A 16,209-nucleotide genomic window follows, 5' to 3' on the forward strand; every position below is an offset into this window, starting at 1 on the left:
AAAGACCAAAACAGAAGCAGTATTGTAAGAAATTCAATACAGACTTTAAAAATAGTCCACATCAGAAAAAAAAAAACTTTTAAAAAAACGTATATAACCATGCCAGGTGCTCCATTCCTTTGGACAGGGTAACCCAAGCGCTGACACTGCCCGGACCACCAGCAAAAACTGCTATGAAACATAACCTGGTTCTTACTCCTCCTTGGGCCCCTGGTTACAATAATTCCTTTACTGATCTTTGACCCCTGCCTTCTTTTAACCAACTTGTTTAGTTTGCTCTCTCTAGAACACAGCAGTCTTCTAGACAAGATGACAATAATGCAAAGATTCCAGCCACTCCTCAGAACAGGTCCTGCCAAAATAACAACAGAAGTCACCCTGGGGTCCCTTAACAAAACGGAGCTCTGGGCTTCCCTGCAAAAAAAAAGAAAAAGAATGGAGCAAGAGCTCCATGACCCCCAGCTAGGTGGCATCTGCGAGCCCCATGCCAGCCTGAAGAAGCTGCAGAAGACAGACGTTCACCCTTCATCTTCCCAATAAAATATCACGTGGTTCACGTCTCTCAGGGGAGATTTGGGGTAAGAGGCAGATGGGCCCCTGGGCTGAGTCGCTGGAGCGTGCCAGCAGAGGAAACTGGAGCTCTGTTTTCCCTGACACTCCAAGGACAAAGTCAGTGGCAGGAGCTGAGCCCTGCTGGAGTAAAGAGATAAGACGACCACGTCTATCGCTCCTGAGGTCAGGGAAAGCTCCCCGACTGCACATGCGCAGGAAGCCTCCTCGGGGGTCAAAAAGGGAGGGCGTGCCAGCCCATAATGTGTTGTCAAACTTCCCGCTAGCCTTTGCATTGGAATCTTTTTTTTTTTTTTACGGTACACGGGCCTTTCACTGTTGTGCCCTCTCCCGTTGCGGGGCACAGGCTCCGGACGCGCAGGCTCAGCGGCCATGGCTCACGGGCCCAGCCGCTCCGCGGCATGTGGGATCTTCCCAGACCAGGGCACGAACCCACGTCCGCTGCATCGGCAGGCGGACTCTCAACCACTGCGCCACCAGGGAAGCCCGCGTTGGAATCTTTCTTGTCAAAAAGATATAGACTTGTCAGGAGGGCCCTAGGGCAGGTCAGATGTGGGTAAAGAGGCGAGGTAATGGGCCAGAGGAAGACAGAGATCCGGGAGAGCTGCTCTGTACAGACGAGCCGAGCACCCCTTCACTTCTCATGAGGGAGGACGCCCACACCCTCTCTCTCCAGGTGAGTATTTCTGCCTCCTCCTGTCTTCAATAAGCTACTTCTCTAGCCCACATGTTGTGCTGTGCTTCTAATAAGAAACTTTATACCTGCTTTTTAGTTTTTGCCTCCTTGAAACATTCTTGCTTTCAAACAGGGCAAGAGCCAGGGCAACTTACCTTCTAGCCTCCGGCCCCTGGTGGTCTAGCAGCTAGGATTCCTGGCTTTCATCCAGGATACCCGGGTTCGATTCCTGGGCAGGGAACTAAGTTCCCGCCTCAGGACCGCTCACTGCTGTCTCTCCGAGAACAAGACCTCCACCCATGGCACTTCCGGGTTGGGGGCTACAGTGTCTCTCAGGATCCCCAATCCCAGACTAAGGCTGAAGGTACGGGACAGCCCAGGGGGCGCCCACAGGGTATGAGGGTCAGTGTCCCCCAAAGATGGGACGACCAGTCTCAGCCCACACACAGCAGTGGACAGGCTGCACGCTCTCTCTCACCTAGAGGGCCATTTTCGGGCCCCAGTGACCATCGTGAACTCTGTCCCCCGGGGAACAGCTGTGGCCGGAATAACAACTGCCCGCTGACCGTGCACGTTACACTGGCCTTTGGTCAGATATCAAGGCCCACGGATGGAGCCACGGAGAGGAGGAGGGAAGAGGTGGAAGACAGAGGTCTGGAGGGGAGGTCATCCCGGCAGGTAGGCAGGACGAGGCAGGGGCTGGGCTGCAGGCTGCGCCCAACCACACACTCTCCAGGGTCAGGAGAGGTGCCCACCAGGGTAGGGACACCCAGAGGGCTCAAGCGAGGGCTGCGGTGGGCAAACCAAACACAATCCCTGCAGAAGGTGGAAAGCCACGACAGCTGGGGTGCGCACCCTGTCCCCTGGGTCCACCACACCCCACACACCCACAAGAGACACTCCGGCTGCATCTGGACTCCCCCAGGCCCTCTGAGACAGAAACCACCCAGAAGAAAAGGGAACTTCAGGAAGCAAGTCGTGCCACACGGTTTCAATCCACTTCTTAATATTTGCAGGGTTGTGGGCAAGGAGTTCACACTTCCAGGAACTGGTTACCAGTCCTAGGAAGCCGGGCTGCAGACACAGAGCACAGCCCTGAAGAGCCACATCTGCCTGGGGCCAGAGCAGGCAGGGGGCGTGGAGCCCTGGGCTGCAGGGGAGCGAGGCCAGCCACCCAAGCCTTGGTGAGTGGGGTCTGAGAGGACCAGGGCAGGCAGTGGAATGGAGCCACGGAGGGAAGACTGGCCTCGGGGACCCACAGAGCGGCGGGAGCAGCCCAGCGGGCACGGGGAAGGCGGGCTGCCCAGGGCTCACGTGCTGCCCAGGGCAGGGACTAGGGAGCCCAGGCAGGGGCGTGTCCACACCAACAGGGCTGGAAACACAGGGGCGGCAGAGCTCGGTGGGGCTGCTTGGCCTTCGAGGACCGTGATGGGCTGGGGGACGGGAGCCTCAGGGCTTCGCTCAGCCAGATGTACTGCAGGCACAGGGCTGGGCTGGGGCTGAGGACGAGGCCAGGATGGACAGGTGGCTCTGAGCGAGGACAGAGGGAGGACGCTGGCTAGCACAGGGGAAGGAAAGCCCCCCCCCATGGCGGGGGGCTGAGGGTCCGGTCCAGGACAGTGGGGCCGGCTTGAGTCTCAGGGCAGTGGCAGGCAGGGTGGCGGTGGGCTCTGGGCTGGGGCCGGGACCCAGGACAGCGGGAGCGCCGGGAGCACAGCAGGCAGGGCTGGCCTGGGCTCCTGTGTGCCCCGAGCTGGCCGCACAGGGGAGGGGCTGAGCACGCAGCTGCACAGGCTACAAAGGGGCAGGGGAAGCCAGGGCCTGAGGGCCAGGAGCAGGGGCTGGGGGCCGGGAGCGGGGAGGCAGAGGGCAGGTGACCCGGCAACTGGAGGGAGAAACGACCAGAGCAGGATGCCGGGGTGGTGGGAGAAAGAGGGTGAAGCTCGGAAGGCCAGGAGCTCCTCTGGGAGGGGCCCACGGTGCGACAGGGGCTCTGCCAGGGGAGAGGGGTTGAACACAGGGTGGGCACCTAGCGACTCCAGGGAACAGAGCTCAGCCCTGGGAACGAAAGGAGGCAGGAGGGAAGCTGCACTAGGGTGAGGGCTCGGGGATGGGCCAGAGGGGCAGGGGTGCTGAGGGCCAGAGCTCCAGGGACAAGTGGCAGGGAGGCAACAAGTGAGCAGGGGGCTGGGAGGACAGGGGGCTCCCTGGGAACATTGGGGGAGCAGGTAGAGCTAGTGTAGGTGACCTGAGCCTGGGAGGGCAGCGCCCTGCCTGGGAGCTTTTGGGGAGCAGGTAGAGCTAGTGTAGGTGAACCTGGGGCAGGGAGGGCAGGGGGTTGCCTGGGAGCTTTGGGGGAGCAGGTAGAGCTAGTGTAGGTGACCTGGGGCAGGGAGGACAGGGGGCTGCCCGGGAGTTTTGGGGGAGCAGGTAGAGCTTGTGCAGGTGAGCCTGGGGCTGGGAGGGCAGGGGGCTGCCTGGGAGCTTTGGGGAACCAGGTAGAGCTTGTGCAGGTGAGCCTGGAGCTGGAAGGGCAGGGGGCTGCCAGGGAGTTTTGGGGGAGCAGATAGAGCTTGTGCAGGTGAGCCTGGAGCTGGGAGGGCTGGGGGCTCCCTGGAAACGTTGGGGGAGCAGGTAGAGCTAATGCAGGTGAGCCTGGGTCTGGGAGGACAAGGGGCTGCCTGGGAGCTTTGGGGGAGCAGGTAGAGCTTGTGCAGGTGAGCCTGGGGCTGGGAGGGCAGGGGGCCGCCTGGGAACTTTTGGGGAGCAGGTAGAGCTTGTGCAGGTGAGCCTGGGGCTGGGAGGGCAGGGGGCCGCCTGGGAACTTTTGGGGAGCAGGTAGAGCTTGTGCAGGTGAGCCTGGGGCTGGGAGAGCTGGGGGCTCCCTGGGAACGTTGGGGGAGCAGGTGGAGCTTGTGCAGGTGAGCGTGGGCCTTGGAGCACAGGGGGCTGCCTGGGAGCTTTGGGGAACCAGGTAGAGCTAGTGTAGGAGAGCCTGGGGCTGGAGGGCAGGGCGCCAGGGGCTGCCTCCGGGGTTCTGGGGAGCAGGTAGAGCTTGTGCAGGTGAACACGGGGCTGGGAGTGTAGGGGGCTTCCCAGGAGCCTTGGCGGAGCAGGTAACGCTAATGCAGGTGAGCCTGGGTCTGGGAGGGCAGTGGGCTGCCCAAGAGCATGAGGGAGCAGGTAGAGTTTCTGCAGCTGAGCATGGTGGGTGGAAGGGTAAGGGGCTGCCCCAGGAGCTTTGGGGTAGCAGGTACGCCTTGTGCAGGTGAACAGGAGACTGGGAGGGGATGGGACTGCCCTGGGAGCTTTGGGGAGCAGGTAGAGCTTGGGCAGGTGAGCAGAGGGCTGTGATGGCAGGGTGCTGCCTGGGAGCTTAGAGGGAGCAGGTGGCACTGTGCAGGTGAGCACAGAGTTGGGAGTGTGGGGGGCTGTCCCGGGACTTTTGGGGGAGCAGCAGAGCTTGTGCAGGTGAGCAGGGGTTTGGGAGGACAGGGACCTGCCCAGGACCTCAGCAGACCAGGTACTGGGGTGAGCAGGTGAGTAGGCAAGTGTCATAGGGTGCAGGGACCGTTGGTGCTGTGGGCCCAATGCTCCAGGGACAGTAGGCAGTCCGACGCCAGTTGAGCAGATGACATGAGGGTACAGCATCCCTGAGCTGAGCCCAGAGACCTGAGCCTAGGGGACTGGCAGGGCAGGACGCAGGGCAGCTGGCAGTGGGGGCAGAGCAGGGAGTCCTACAGGAGAGCGGGCTGGGGGCCCCCCTGGGGTGTGCGGAGGGCCCAGGGCAGGAGAGAAGGGACGCAAGGGCAGGGACGACTCAGGCCTGAGACGGTGAACCGGAGCTCAGATGGGCAGAGGCTAGACACTCGATGGACAGGAAGCCCGGGCTCAGCTGAGGGGCCAGGATGAGGGGTGGAGGCAGGTGAGGGAGCATCTAGAGGAGGGGAACCTGAGTGCCCTGAGAAAGGAGAGCAGCCTTTCCGCTGGAGCTCAGGGGGCTGGTAAGGCCGGGCGCAGGGGGCTACCCCAAGAACTCAGGGGAGCAGGCGGGGTTGTGCAGGGCAGCAGGGGGCTGCGAGGGCAGGGGCTGCCCACGAGCCCTGGGGTCAGGGGACGAGGGCCTGAGTTAAAGGTGCTTTGGTCTGGTGGGAGGGGCCAGGCGGACGGCAAGGCCGGGTGGAGAGAGGACCATGGGAGGGAAGGTCTCTGAGGCTGAAGGGGCAGGGGCATGACTGCGGGGACCTGATGGGCTGCAATTCATGGGCCCAAGGTCCCCAGTTTTCCAGGCGCCTGTTGGGGCTTGAGACAGGAGGGTACGACGTGCCAAAGCGAGGTGGGGTTGACAGGGCAGTGGACCTGGCTGAGGGCGTAGGAAGGGCCCTTCAGGGCTCCGAAGGGGCTGCAGGTCTGGGCTGCGCAGAGCAGGGTCAGAGGGGACAGGTCCAGCCGGGGAATGGGGCTTGGGGTGCCAGCACCCTGAAAATGGCGAGGGGCAGTGCAAGGCTCCCGGGGATGCCAATGGGCAGAGTGATCCAGAACACACAGGCCCTGGGTGGCAAAGAGCAGGCCAGGACAAGGGGACAGGAGCAGAGCAGGGCAGTGGGCTCAGGGAGCAGTAGCCACTGGTCAGGGCTCAGACCGGGGGCCTGATCAGACCAGACACCCACAGGAGGACTGGGGCCCCTGGGACTTTAATCCAGGTGGTCACCCAGCCCTGACTGGGCTGCTGAGTCCAGGACCCACAGCTGCGAAGGCAGAGAACCGCAGTGGCAGAGACCATGCCAGGCCGCATCTCTTCAGACTCTCTGGAAGCACATAGTCTCTGGGCTCAACGGTGCCCCAGGCCTGGACACCTGATGCCCTGCCTGGACCCTCGCAGGGGTGAGGCCCTGGCAGTCACACGGCCTCCTCTCTCACAGCTTCCGCCACGGCCCCGGAAGTCTACGCTCTGTCTCCCAGCTGTGGCGACACACCTAGTGCCACAGTGGTCGTGGGCTGCCTGGTCTCGCGCTACATCCCTGAGCCAGTGACCGTGACCTGGAACTCGGGCATCCTACCCAGCAGCGTGCACACCTTCCCATCCGTCCGAGGGTCCTCGGGGCTGTACTCTCTCAGCAGCACTGTGACCGTGCCTGCCAGCACCTCGTCCGGCAAGACCTTCACCTGCAACGTAGCCCACCCGGCCAGCAGCACCAAGGTGGACAAGCGCATCGGTGAGAGGACGGGCCGCAGGGAGGGTGTCCACTACGAGACAGGCCCGGGGTCAGCCCTCCCACCTGAACGGACCACACACCAGGGATGGTGAATCCCACCCAGGGTGTCACGGGAGGCCTGTCTCTCTCCCTCACCTGAAGGCCTCCCAGGCTCAGGGAGGGGGTCCTCTGGGCGTTTCCACCAGGTCCAGGGTGGGCACAGGCTGGACGCCTCCCCCAGCCCCTGGGGCCACAGAGTGGGCACAGGTCTCACCTGCCAAAACCTGCCCCTGCCCTAAGCCCAGCGCCAGGCCGTCCCCAACCCCGGTAACCTCCAGTCTGTTCTCTGCAGAAATCAACGGCCCAAACCCCTGTTCCAGGTGTCCCAAATGTCCACGTAAGTCAGCCGGCCTCACCCTCCACCCCTTGGAGGTTGACCTTGACCAACCGTGGCACTGGGGGGGAGGGATGGATGGGTGCCCAAGAGGGGGTCCACCCAGGGGCTGACCCCCCACCATGTCTCCCCGACCAGCCTGTGAGCTCCCAGGAGGACCGTCCGTCTTCATCTTCCCCCCGAAACCCAGGGACACCCTCACAATGTCCCGAAAACCGGAAGTCTCCTGCATGGTGGTGGATGTGAGCAAGGAGGACACCGATGTCCAGTTCTCCTGGTATGTGGACGATGTAGAGGTGCACACGGCCAAGACAAAGCCAAGGGAGCAGCAGTTCAACAGCACCTACCGTGTGGTCAGCACCCTGCCCATCCAGCACCAGGACTGGCTGAAGGGAAAGGAGTTCAAGTGCAAGGTCAACAACAAAGGCCTCCCGGCCCCCATCGTGAGGACCATCTCCAAGGCCAAAGGTGGGTCAGGTGGACGGGCGCAGGAGGGTCCCTGGGGGCCAAGAGCAGTGACCATCATGCTAACAGCCATACCTCTCCCCACAGGGCAGCCCCGGGAGCCGCAGGTGTACGTACTGGGCCCAGCGCAGGAAGAGCTGGCCAAGAACTCGGTCAGCGTCAGCATAACCTGCATGGTCACCGACTTCTACCCGAGCGACATCGACGTGGAGTGGCAGAGAAACGGGCAGCCGGAGCCAGAGGGCAACTATGGCACGACCCCACCCCAGCTGGAGGCCAACGGGTCCTTCTTCCTGTACAGCAAGCTCAGGGCGGACAAGAAGAGCTGGCAGCGGGGAGACACCTACACGTGTGTAGTGTTGCACGAGGCTCTACGCAATCACAACACGCAGAAGTCCATCACCCAGTCTTCGGGTAAATGAGCCCCACGGCGTTGTTGCCCCAGCGAGCCCTCCCTCCCCTTGGGCTCTCAGGGTCCAGCGAGGACGCCTGAGCCCCAGCCCTGTGTACATGCCTCCCGGGCGCCATGAAATAAAGCGCCCAGCGCCGCCCTGGGACCCGCAACGCTGTCATGGTTCTTTCCGAGCAGAGCCCTGGGGCACGCGGGCCTGCATGGGGCAGGGGGGGCCCGGCGCTGGGTCACAGTTTGTCACCACCAGTGCGGGAGAGCTGACCCCCTCAGGGCCGGACCCAAGTGTGCGGGCCTGCGCAGGCCGCTTGGGGGCTGCCCGAGGCCGGGGAGGGCCCCTCCCGGAGGGGACAGCTGCTCCGGCCGCCCTCCACCCCGCAGCTGCTGGGGCTGGAGTGTGTGCCCGGAATGGGAGAAGCCCACCAGAGACCCTCAGGAGAATGAGTGCCCACTTCTTCCCGCCCCTGTTCCAGCCCAAGCTGTGGGACACTGGCCGTCCTCGTCCCCACATTCCTGTCCCCGGCTCCAGAGTCCGCGTGCTGGCTCTCTGCCCTCACGGGGGCCACACACAGCCCGGGGTGGGGGGACGGCCCTGCTGCACTGTCAGGCACGGGAGATCAGGACCCCCGCCCCTCAGGCCAGGTGGCTCTGCCCTGCTTGTCCCTGCCAGGGGCCAGGCCTGTGCACTCGTGGGGACACGCATCCCTGTGCCCACAAGGGGCAGAGGCAAGCAGCCCTGAGTGCCCAGGGAGGGACCCTCCATACGCACCCGTGGACACTGAGCCCAGAGCCATTGAAAACAAGCCCCCCACTGAGCCACACCAGCCGGCACACCACCGCCTTCATCCACATGCACTCACCTGCCCGCGCACACACGTGTGCAGTGCACCCACCACAACACCCACATGCGTGCACACACGCGGGCCTTGCACACGGGCCCTCCCACAGGGCAGCCGCACAGACGCACACCCGACCACAGAGCTGGGTCTCATGGGCCCTCACCGTAGACCCCAGGCTGGTCCCCACCCTCCAACGCCCACGGGACAGAGACCAGCACTGTGCTGCCCCTTCCCTGGGCCAGGGCCCACAGCCCACACGCTCTGCTGACACTCCCGCCCTCCGGGTCTGGCCCCCAGCGGGAGAGGCGGCCGGGGCCTGAGCCACTGTCCTGCGGGGGGTCCGGGCACCCTCCCCGCAAGCGCCCCAGCTCAGCGCACAGCACAGGGGAGGGAGCAGGACCCACTGGCCAGGCCGAGACGGGGGCCCAGGCTGGAGGAATGGGGGGCTGGGGCCGGTGCTCAGCGGCTGTCCTCAGGTGCCTCTGGCCCGGCCCACCGGGGCATCCCGCCACCACCGCGCCACACTGGGAGCCGCGCTGCGAGGCCCCATGAGCCCAGCCCTGCCCCCGGGGGCAGGCACAGCACTGACCCCACCCTCCCTGTGCAGAGCTGCTGCTAGAGGAGGAGACCTGTGCTGATGCCCAAGACGGGGAGCTGGACGGGCTGTGGACGACCATCTCCATCTTCATCACCCTCTTCCTGCTCAGCGTGTGCTACAGCGCCACCGTGACGCTCTTCAAGGTGGGCGGGCCGGCCCCGCGGCGCCCTCGCTGTCCCCACTGTGTCTCCTCCTGGCCCCCGGCCCCTCACTGTCCCTCAAGTCCCCTCACTGTCCCCTCACAGACCCTCACTGTCCTTCACTGCCCCTCACTGTCCCCTCACTGCCCCTCACTGTCCCTCAAGTCCCCTCACTGTCCCCTCACAGTCCCTCACTGTCCCTCACTGTCCCTCACGGGCCCTCACTGTCCCTCAAGTCCCCTCACTGTCCCCTCACAGACCCTCACTGTCCCCTCACAGTCCCCTCACAGACCCTTCACCTTCCCTGACTGTCCCTCACTGTCCTTCACTGTCCCTCATGGCCCCTCACTGTCCCTCACTATCCCTCACTGTCCCCTCACTGTCCTTCACTATCCCTCACGGTCCCTCACGGTCCCTCACTGTCCCCTCACAGTCCCTCACTGTCCCCTCACAGTCCCCTCACAGTCCCTCACTGTCCTTCACTGCCCCCACGGGCCCTCACTGTCCCTCACTGTTCTTCACTGTCCCCTCACTGTCCCTCACTGTCCCTAACGGGCCCTCACTCTCCCTCACTCTCCCTCACGGGCCCTCACTCTCCCTCACTGTCCCTCACTGTCCCCTCACTGTCCCTCACTGTCCATCACTGTCCCCTACTGTCCCTCACTGTCCCTCCCTGTCCCTCACTCTCCCACACTGTCCCCATCATGGCCTCCTGTCCCCCCGGAACTCCTCGCTGTCCGTCGGCCCAGGGAATGGGGACAGGCCCTGCGGGGCGGCCCGGGTGGTTTCCAGCCTGTGCTCACTCCCGCTGCCCCTCAGGTGAAGTGGATCTTCTCGTCGGTGGTGGAGCTGAAGCGGACGATTGTCCCCGACTACAGGAACATGATCGGACAGGGTGCCTAGCGCTCGCTACGGGCTGCGTCCTGGGCTGCCCCTGACCTATAGGACCACGTCTACCCCCCTGTACCGCTCAGCCTGCGCCAGGCCTCTCCTCCGCCCGCTGACCTCGCCAGCCTCTGAGCTCACGAGCACCCTCACCTGCACCCCCGGCCTCTGGCCTCGTGGCCACCACAACCTGCCCCCCACCCCACTCACAGACCCGAGGGGACCGCAGGTGATGCCCAGCCTGAGCTGATGTCCCCGCAGGACACCTCCGGGACGCCAGGGACCACCGGGAACGCCCGGGTCGGCGTGGGGGTCCCCCTCGAACAGGAGGAGGAGGCCGGCGTCTGGGCCTCTGCACAGGGCCTGGCCCCTGCATCTTGTCCCGGCAGAGCTCCAGACGCAGGGTCCCCGGGAGGAGGGCCTGTGCCAGATGCTGGAGGGGAGCCGCCCGCCTCTCCCAGCAGGAGAGCTTCTGCAGGTGCCGCTAACGGTCCCTCAGGTCACCTCCACCGAGGACGCTGCTCAGAGCAAGGCCTGGGCCCGAGGCCGCTGCAGGAGCCCCAGCGCGGGAGGCGGTGAGGTCCAGCCAGACCGGCCTCCCGGGGAGCACGCTGTTGACCTGGTGCCCCGCGGGCTGAGCTGGAGGGGCTCCCGGAAAAGAGGGCAGAAGACGCGGCCAGCCCATCCTGCAGCCAAAGGCCTGAGGCACGTACAGCAGGAGCTCCGCCTGCACCGGGGTGGGGGTGAGAGACGCGACCCACGTAGGGCCAGCCTCGGACCCCAGGCCCCCGCCTCAGGGCCCGGTACCAGCTCTCCGGTCTCTGCGGAAAAGCGCAGTCAGCATGCGCGTGTGGTGGAGCTGCTCCCGGACTGGAGAGAAGGGCCCCGTGATCGCAGCTCGGGAGGCTTTTCTCCTTTCTGAACATGGGGCCCGTCAATGCTCTTCGCTGTGTCTTCATTTTGTTACGACAATAAAGCGTTCTTTACAGTCGCCTAGCTCGCTGAGAAGTCTCCCTGGGTTGACACGCCGCCTACCCTCGGGAAATCCACAGCCAGTCTCCCCCATGCCACCACCCAAGCCTGGGGTTCCCACCTGGCCTGTGGGTGCAGGGGCGAGCCAGGGGCCTGGGGGAGCCATGGGGAAGCCGCACGTGTTGGGTGTGTCTGCACAGGCGGCTGTAACAGACACCACAGGGGGCCTTTGACCACAGACGTCACTGTCTGACACCCTGGAGGCTGGAATCCCAGATCCTGGAGGTGCAGGGCTGGCTTCTCCCGAGGCCTGGCTCCGTGCCGCGTAGACGCCGTCTTCTCCGTGTCCTCACGTGGTCGTCCCTCTGTGCGTGTCTCTGTCCTAATGTCCTCCTCTTTTAAGGACGCCAGGCAGACTGGATTAGGACCCACCCTAGAGACCCCAGTTTACATCACCACATCTTTACAGACCCCATCTCCAAATACAGTTACATTCTGAGGTCCTGGGAGTCCGGGCTTCAAAGCTGGAATTTGGGGACACAATTCAGCCCAAAACAGCCGAGCTGGGTGCGAGAAAGGAGGACCGGGGGGACGCCAGGACCCCAGGCCAGGAGGGGCAGCGGTGGGGAGGGGCTGCCAAAGGGGAGCAGAGCCAGACCTGGCTCACCGCTCAGGACAGACGGCAGTGAGAAGGACCGCAGGAGGGGAGGGGGTCAGGTGGCACTGAGCTCAGCTGGCTGCACAGAGGTGACCAGTGTGTCACAGCAGAAGCAGGAGTGGGGCTCCAGGGGCTCTGGTGAGGGACCAGGAAGGGTGGCCGTGCAGAGGCGATGAGGCCGCTGTGCCCGCCGGCCGGCAAGGATGCAGGGATGGGTCAGGACTCCGCCCTCACGGAGACCAGGGACCCATCCCCCCTGGTGATTCCACCTCAGAGGAGACACACCCCTCCCAGAGGGCAGAGTCGGGATCCACAGCTGTCAGCCCTTCTCAGTAAAACCTCCAAAACAGTGGGCCGGGGTCTGGGTCGGGTGCTGGCCGTGCTGGGCGCCCTCAGGCCGGCGTTTCAGGGGGCTGGCTCATCCCGGGGACGCAGCCTTGGGCTGCTGGAAGCCACACTTGTGTTTGTTGCAGCCTTTCAGGGCGAGGGGACTAGCAGGACAGCCCCCCAGACCGGCAGCCGGAGTCTGCTCAGCAGGGACGCTGCACCCCAAGGCCGTCCAATGTGCCGGTGCAGCTTCCTGTGGGGGGACAGAGACAGACAGAGGCAGAGACAGAGAGAATGGTATGCAGGGAAGGGACTGCATCGCTCAGCGGTCCCTGCACCAAACGGGGAGGCCGGGAGGGGCGGCAAACAGGATGGCCGAGGGGTGCACAGCAGTGTCCGGGAGAACACCCGGACTGAATATCTCCCCCAAAATTCATACACTGAAGCCCTAAGCCTCTAATATGATGCCATTAGGAGTGGGCTTTGGGGAGTTGATGAGGTCATCAGGGTGATCCCTTGTGATGGGATTAGTGTCCCTGTAGGGACCCTATAGAGCTTCAGTCCTTCTCTATGGTAGGACACAGCAGGGAGACGCCATCTGTGAACCAGGAAGCGGCCCTCACCAGACACCGAATCTGCCGGCTCCGTGGCCTTGGACTTCAAGCCCCCAGAGCAGTGAGGGCAAGTGTCTGCCCTCCATACATGTGTGGTGCCTCGTTGGACAGCCGGACGAACTGAGACAGGAAACCCCTGGCCAGGTGGCCCCCACCCCAGGACCCAGGTGGGCTGGCAGAGCAGCGGCAGGGCTGGTGAGATGCGGGAAGTACCCGCCACCGTGGGGCGTAGGCACGTGAGACCCCTGGCGCACGCGTGCTGCTGACGCCCCCACGTGTTCTCAGCTTGCATGGGGCGGGCCTGGGGGCGGGCCTGGGGACGGGCCAGGCCAGGGCCGGGGGTCGTGTGGAACTCTGCTGGGCTCTGTCCCAGTCCACGGGCTCCTGGCACTGCTGCTGCCACGTCACCAGGCCCGCCCAGAGTCACAGGGACAGTCAGCCTGTGGGGGAGGGCACGGGGAGAGCAGCCTGGCCTCCCCAAAGAGGCTCTTACGGGCACCCCCAGACGTGGCTGAGTCGCAGCACGAGGGAGGGACCAGCCTGGGCACCCGTCTCGCTGTCATCCCTGTGGATCCGTCAGGCTGCTCTCCAGGCTGGGATCACCATTGCAAAGTCACAGACAGGGCCTGCCCGGCCCCGGCCCCACCCGGCACGGATGTGGGCAGGGGCTGGGGCCGGGGCTGGGGGCCATAGGTGGAGGAGTTGGTCACAGCATCAGTCTGACTTGGGGCTGGGTGACAACCCCCCACTGCCACCCCTAGGGTCTTTTCAAATGCAGGCTGCAGAGGGCCAGGCCCGGGGAGAGGCCAGTGGGGGCTGTAGAGCTCGCCCACAGCCAGGTGTGGGGACAGCGAGACCAGGCAAGGGGCCGGCAGCGTGAGTGATACAGACAGACCCAGGAGGGCACAGTGCACAGGACGAGGTGGCGTACCAGCCGTCAGGCAGCTGGCTCTGGGCTCCCCAAGTGTGTCTTCATCCTGGGGGTACGTCGATGACTGTCCCCACCACTCACGGCCCACCCTCTGTGCTTCTGTCCACTGTGCAGACCACCACTGCTCCGTCCCTCTGCCCTGACGTTGGCAAGTTCCAGAAGGCACCTGCTCCTTTGTCCTGGATTCCGAACAGAGAAGCCCAGACAAACTGCAGCCAACGCGGCAGCGAGAGAGAAATAGACCCTGACGTCGCAGCCTGTTCACCTGGGGGCTGTGGTCACAGTGCACCCTAGTGAAATCTGGCTGATACAGCCACCCTCAAATGCCACTGAGTGAAGTAAACTCAACAACAAGCACAAATGTAATAACCACATGTGATGTGCACACGGTGTCCTGACTTTTACAGGGTTTTCAGAGACTATTAGTCAGGGTTCTCAAGAGAAACAGAACCAATAGAACATAGATGACAGATAGATATAGATAGATAGATGATAGATAGATGATGGATAGATAGATAGATAGATGATGGATAATACATACAGACATATGATATAGCTATATATGTACATATGTACATCTATAGATAGAGCTAAAATTCAGCTAAAGATAGACATGGATATAGAGGACATACATATATCGACATATAGAGACAACAAGATTTCTTTCAAGGAACTGGCTCTCATGTTTGTGCGGGGCTGCCTGGCACTTCTGGAATCTGTGGGGCAGCCCAGCGCGCTGGAAGCTCAGGCGGGAGTAGGTGCTGCTGTCTTGAGGCAGAATTCCTTCCTCTCCAGGAAGTCTCAGTTTTGTTAAGTCCTTCCCTGGTTGGATGAGGCCCGCCCGCATCATGCAGGGTCATCTCATTTACTTGGAGCCCACTGGCTGTCGATGTTAACCACATCTACAAAATACCTTCACAGCAATGCCCGGACTAATGTCCGAACACACGGCCCAGCTGAGTGGGTCTATGACTCTGACCCTCGCAGAGACTTCCTCTCCTTTCATACTCACAATGAAGAGTCGGGGGTCACTGTCACAATCCTACCATTGAAGCCCCTGTCTGAGAGGACACCCTGCCTCTGGGGAGGATGCCAGGTCTTCATCTATGTCTTCTGATGTTCTTTCCACTGCCCACACTACCTCTTAGAGAGACTCGACAACACCCTCCTCATCTGATTCCTGCCCTCAGGGACAGGCTGTCTGATGACATCCCTCCAGCCTGGAGATGTTTGGAGAGACAGAAGCCCTGGAAGTCCTGTGAAGGGGCATCCATTGATCTACCGGACAACTACTCACCCGATGGCAACTCTGTCATCATCGCTGGACACTGAGCACCCCGTGATGAATAACACAGATGTGGCCTCTGGCCTCAAGGACAGTAGGGAGCAGGGCAAAAGCAGGTCTCCAGTAAGTCATCCCACAAACGATGATGTACGGACCATCATGATAAGTGCTATGAATGGAAAGCTGGAGCACGAGGCCCTACAACAGAAGCAACAACCCAGTCTCGGGGCCAGGGTGAACTCCCCGGGGGGAGCACCCTGAAGCGGAGCCCTGGAGGAGTGGCGTGGCTGCCTCGGGTCTGCTTGTCAACACCTGGTCTCCTGCCCTCCTGGCCACAGAACTTCTGGACCCAGGATACGTGGGGCCAGGTGGGAGCAGATGTCAGTGACATGATAGGTTTCAAAACATGGTCTGATGATGACGCTCACACAGATACATAAAGAACACATCTCACAATTTTATTTAACTCAATTAATGGTTTACACCCACTTCAAAGTAGAATTCAAAGTACTACATGTATATAGTTGAATCAAGGATACTGAAGTGAGTTTATACATGGGAGGCGGAGAAGAATCAATCGTCGTTCCAAAAAAAGAGAATTTGCATTGCCATCAATTATCCATGGCTTACAGAGTTGTGAAGTAGCTCAAAGATAATGAAAATCATAGAACCCGTAGAATCAGATAACCCTGAAGGGTGTGTAAGACAATGCCTTGCTCTCCACCGAAGACACAAGAAGTAACCCTTTGGTCCATTTCCAAGTCTTTCACAATTTCTCCTATTAACATATACAACTCACAGAAACAGATCCAGAATATATAGCGAACTCCTGCAAATCAATCAGAAAAATCAAACAATTCGGTAGAGAAGTGGTAAAGAGAATTGAACAGATGTTTCACAAAAGATGTCCAAAGAGCCCTCAAACATTTGAAAGGAACCAGACTGGTTACGAGGGAAATGAAAATGAAAAACCACATCAGAGAAAGTAGTTCTGACTCCACCACAGGTGAGGCAGCTTGGGCCAGACTAATCCCTTGCAAATAGCAATTATAAGCCCTGGGGGGTGGGGGGGAGCTGTTTTAAAAGAGGAGTTGAAGGCACTGGGGAATGACCGAAAGCAAGCAGACACTGGAGAAAATGATCCCCTTGAAAGATTTCTCTGAGGATGTACCCCTACCAGGCACCAGGTGCAGCTAGAATATGAACAAGAATAGCAGTCACACTGGCTCGAGGGGTCAGATCATGGGATGC

The 16,209-nt window shown here is 61.8% G+C and overlaps 3 gene segments (V, D, J or C); all 3 read left to right on the plus strand.

Moving 5' to 3' along the window:
• LOC132417612 (immunoglobulin alpha-2 heavy chain-like) overlaps positions 1-16,209 on the plus strand; it is a 159,891-nt gene that overhangs the window by 116,999 nt on the left and 26,683 nt on the right.
• The window catches only part of LOC132421216 (immunoglobulin heavy constant epsilon-like), a 47,523-nt gene that overhangs the window by 11,499 nt on the left and 19,815 nt on the right, over positions 1-16,209 (plus strand). The window contains 2 exon segments of the C gene segment in view: positions 1,783-1,924; positions 2,370-2,430. Coding sequence covers positions 1,783-1,924; positions 2,370-2,430 — 203 coding nt within the window.
• LOC138413992 (Ig gamma chain C region-like) lies at positions 4,418-7,859 on the plus strand. The segment is given in 5 exon segments: positions 4,418-4,499; positions 6,169-6,462; positions 6,794-6,838; positions 6,974-7,303; positions 7,388-7,859. Coding segments are annotated over 5 exon segments (1,086 nt in total).

Source organism: Delphinus delphis, chromosome 2, assembly GCF_949987515.2.
Source record: "Delphinus delphis chromosome 2, mDelDel1.2, whole genome shotgun sequence".
In the NCBI taxonomy this organism is placed as follows: domain Eukaryota; kingdom Metazoa; phylum Chordata; class Mammalia; order Artiodactyla; family Delphinidae; genus Delphinus; species Delphinus delphis.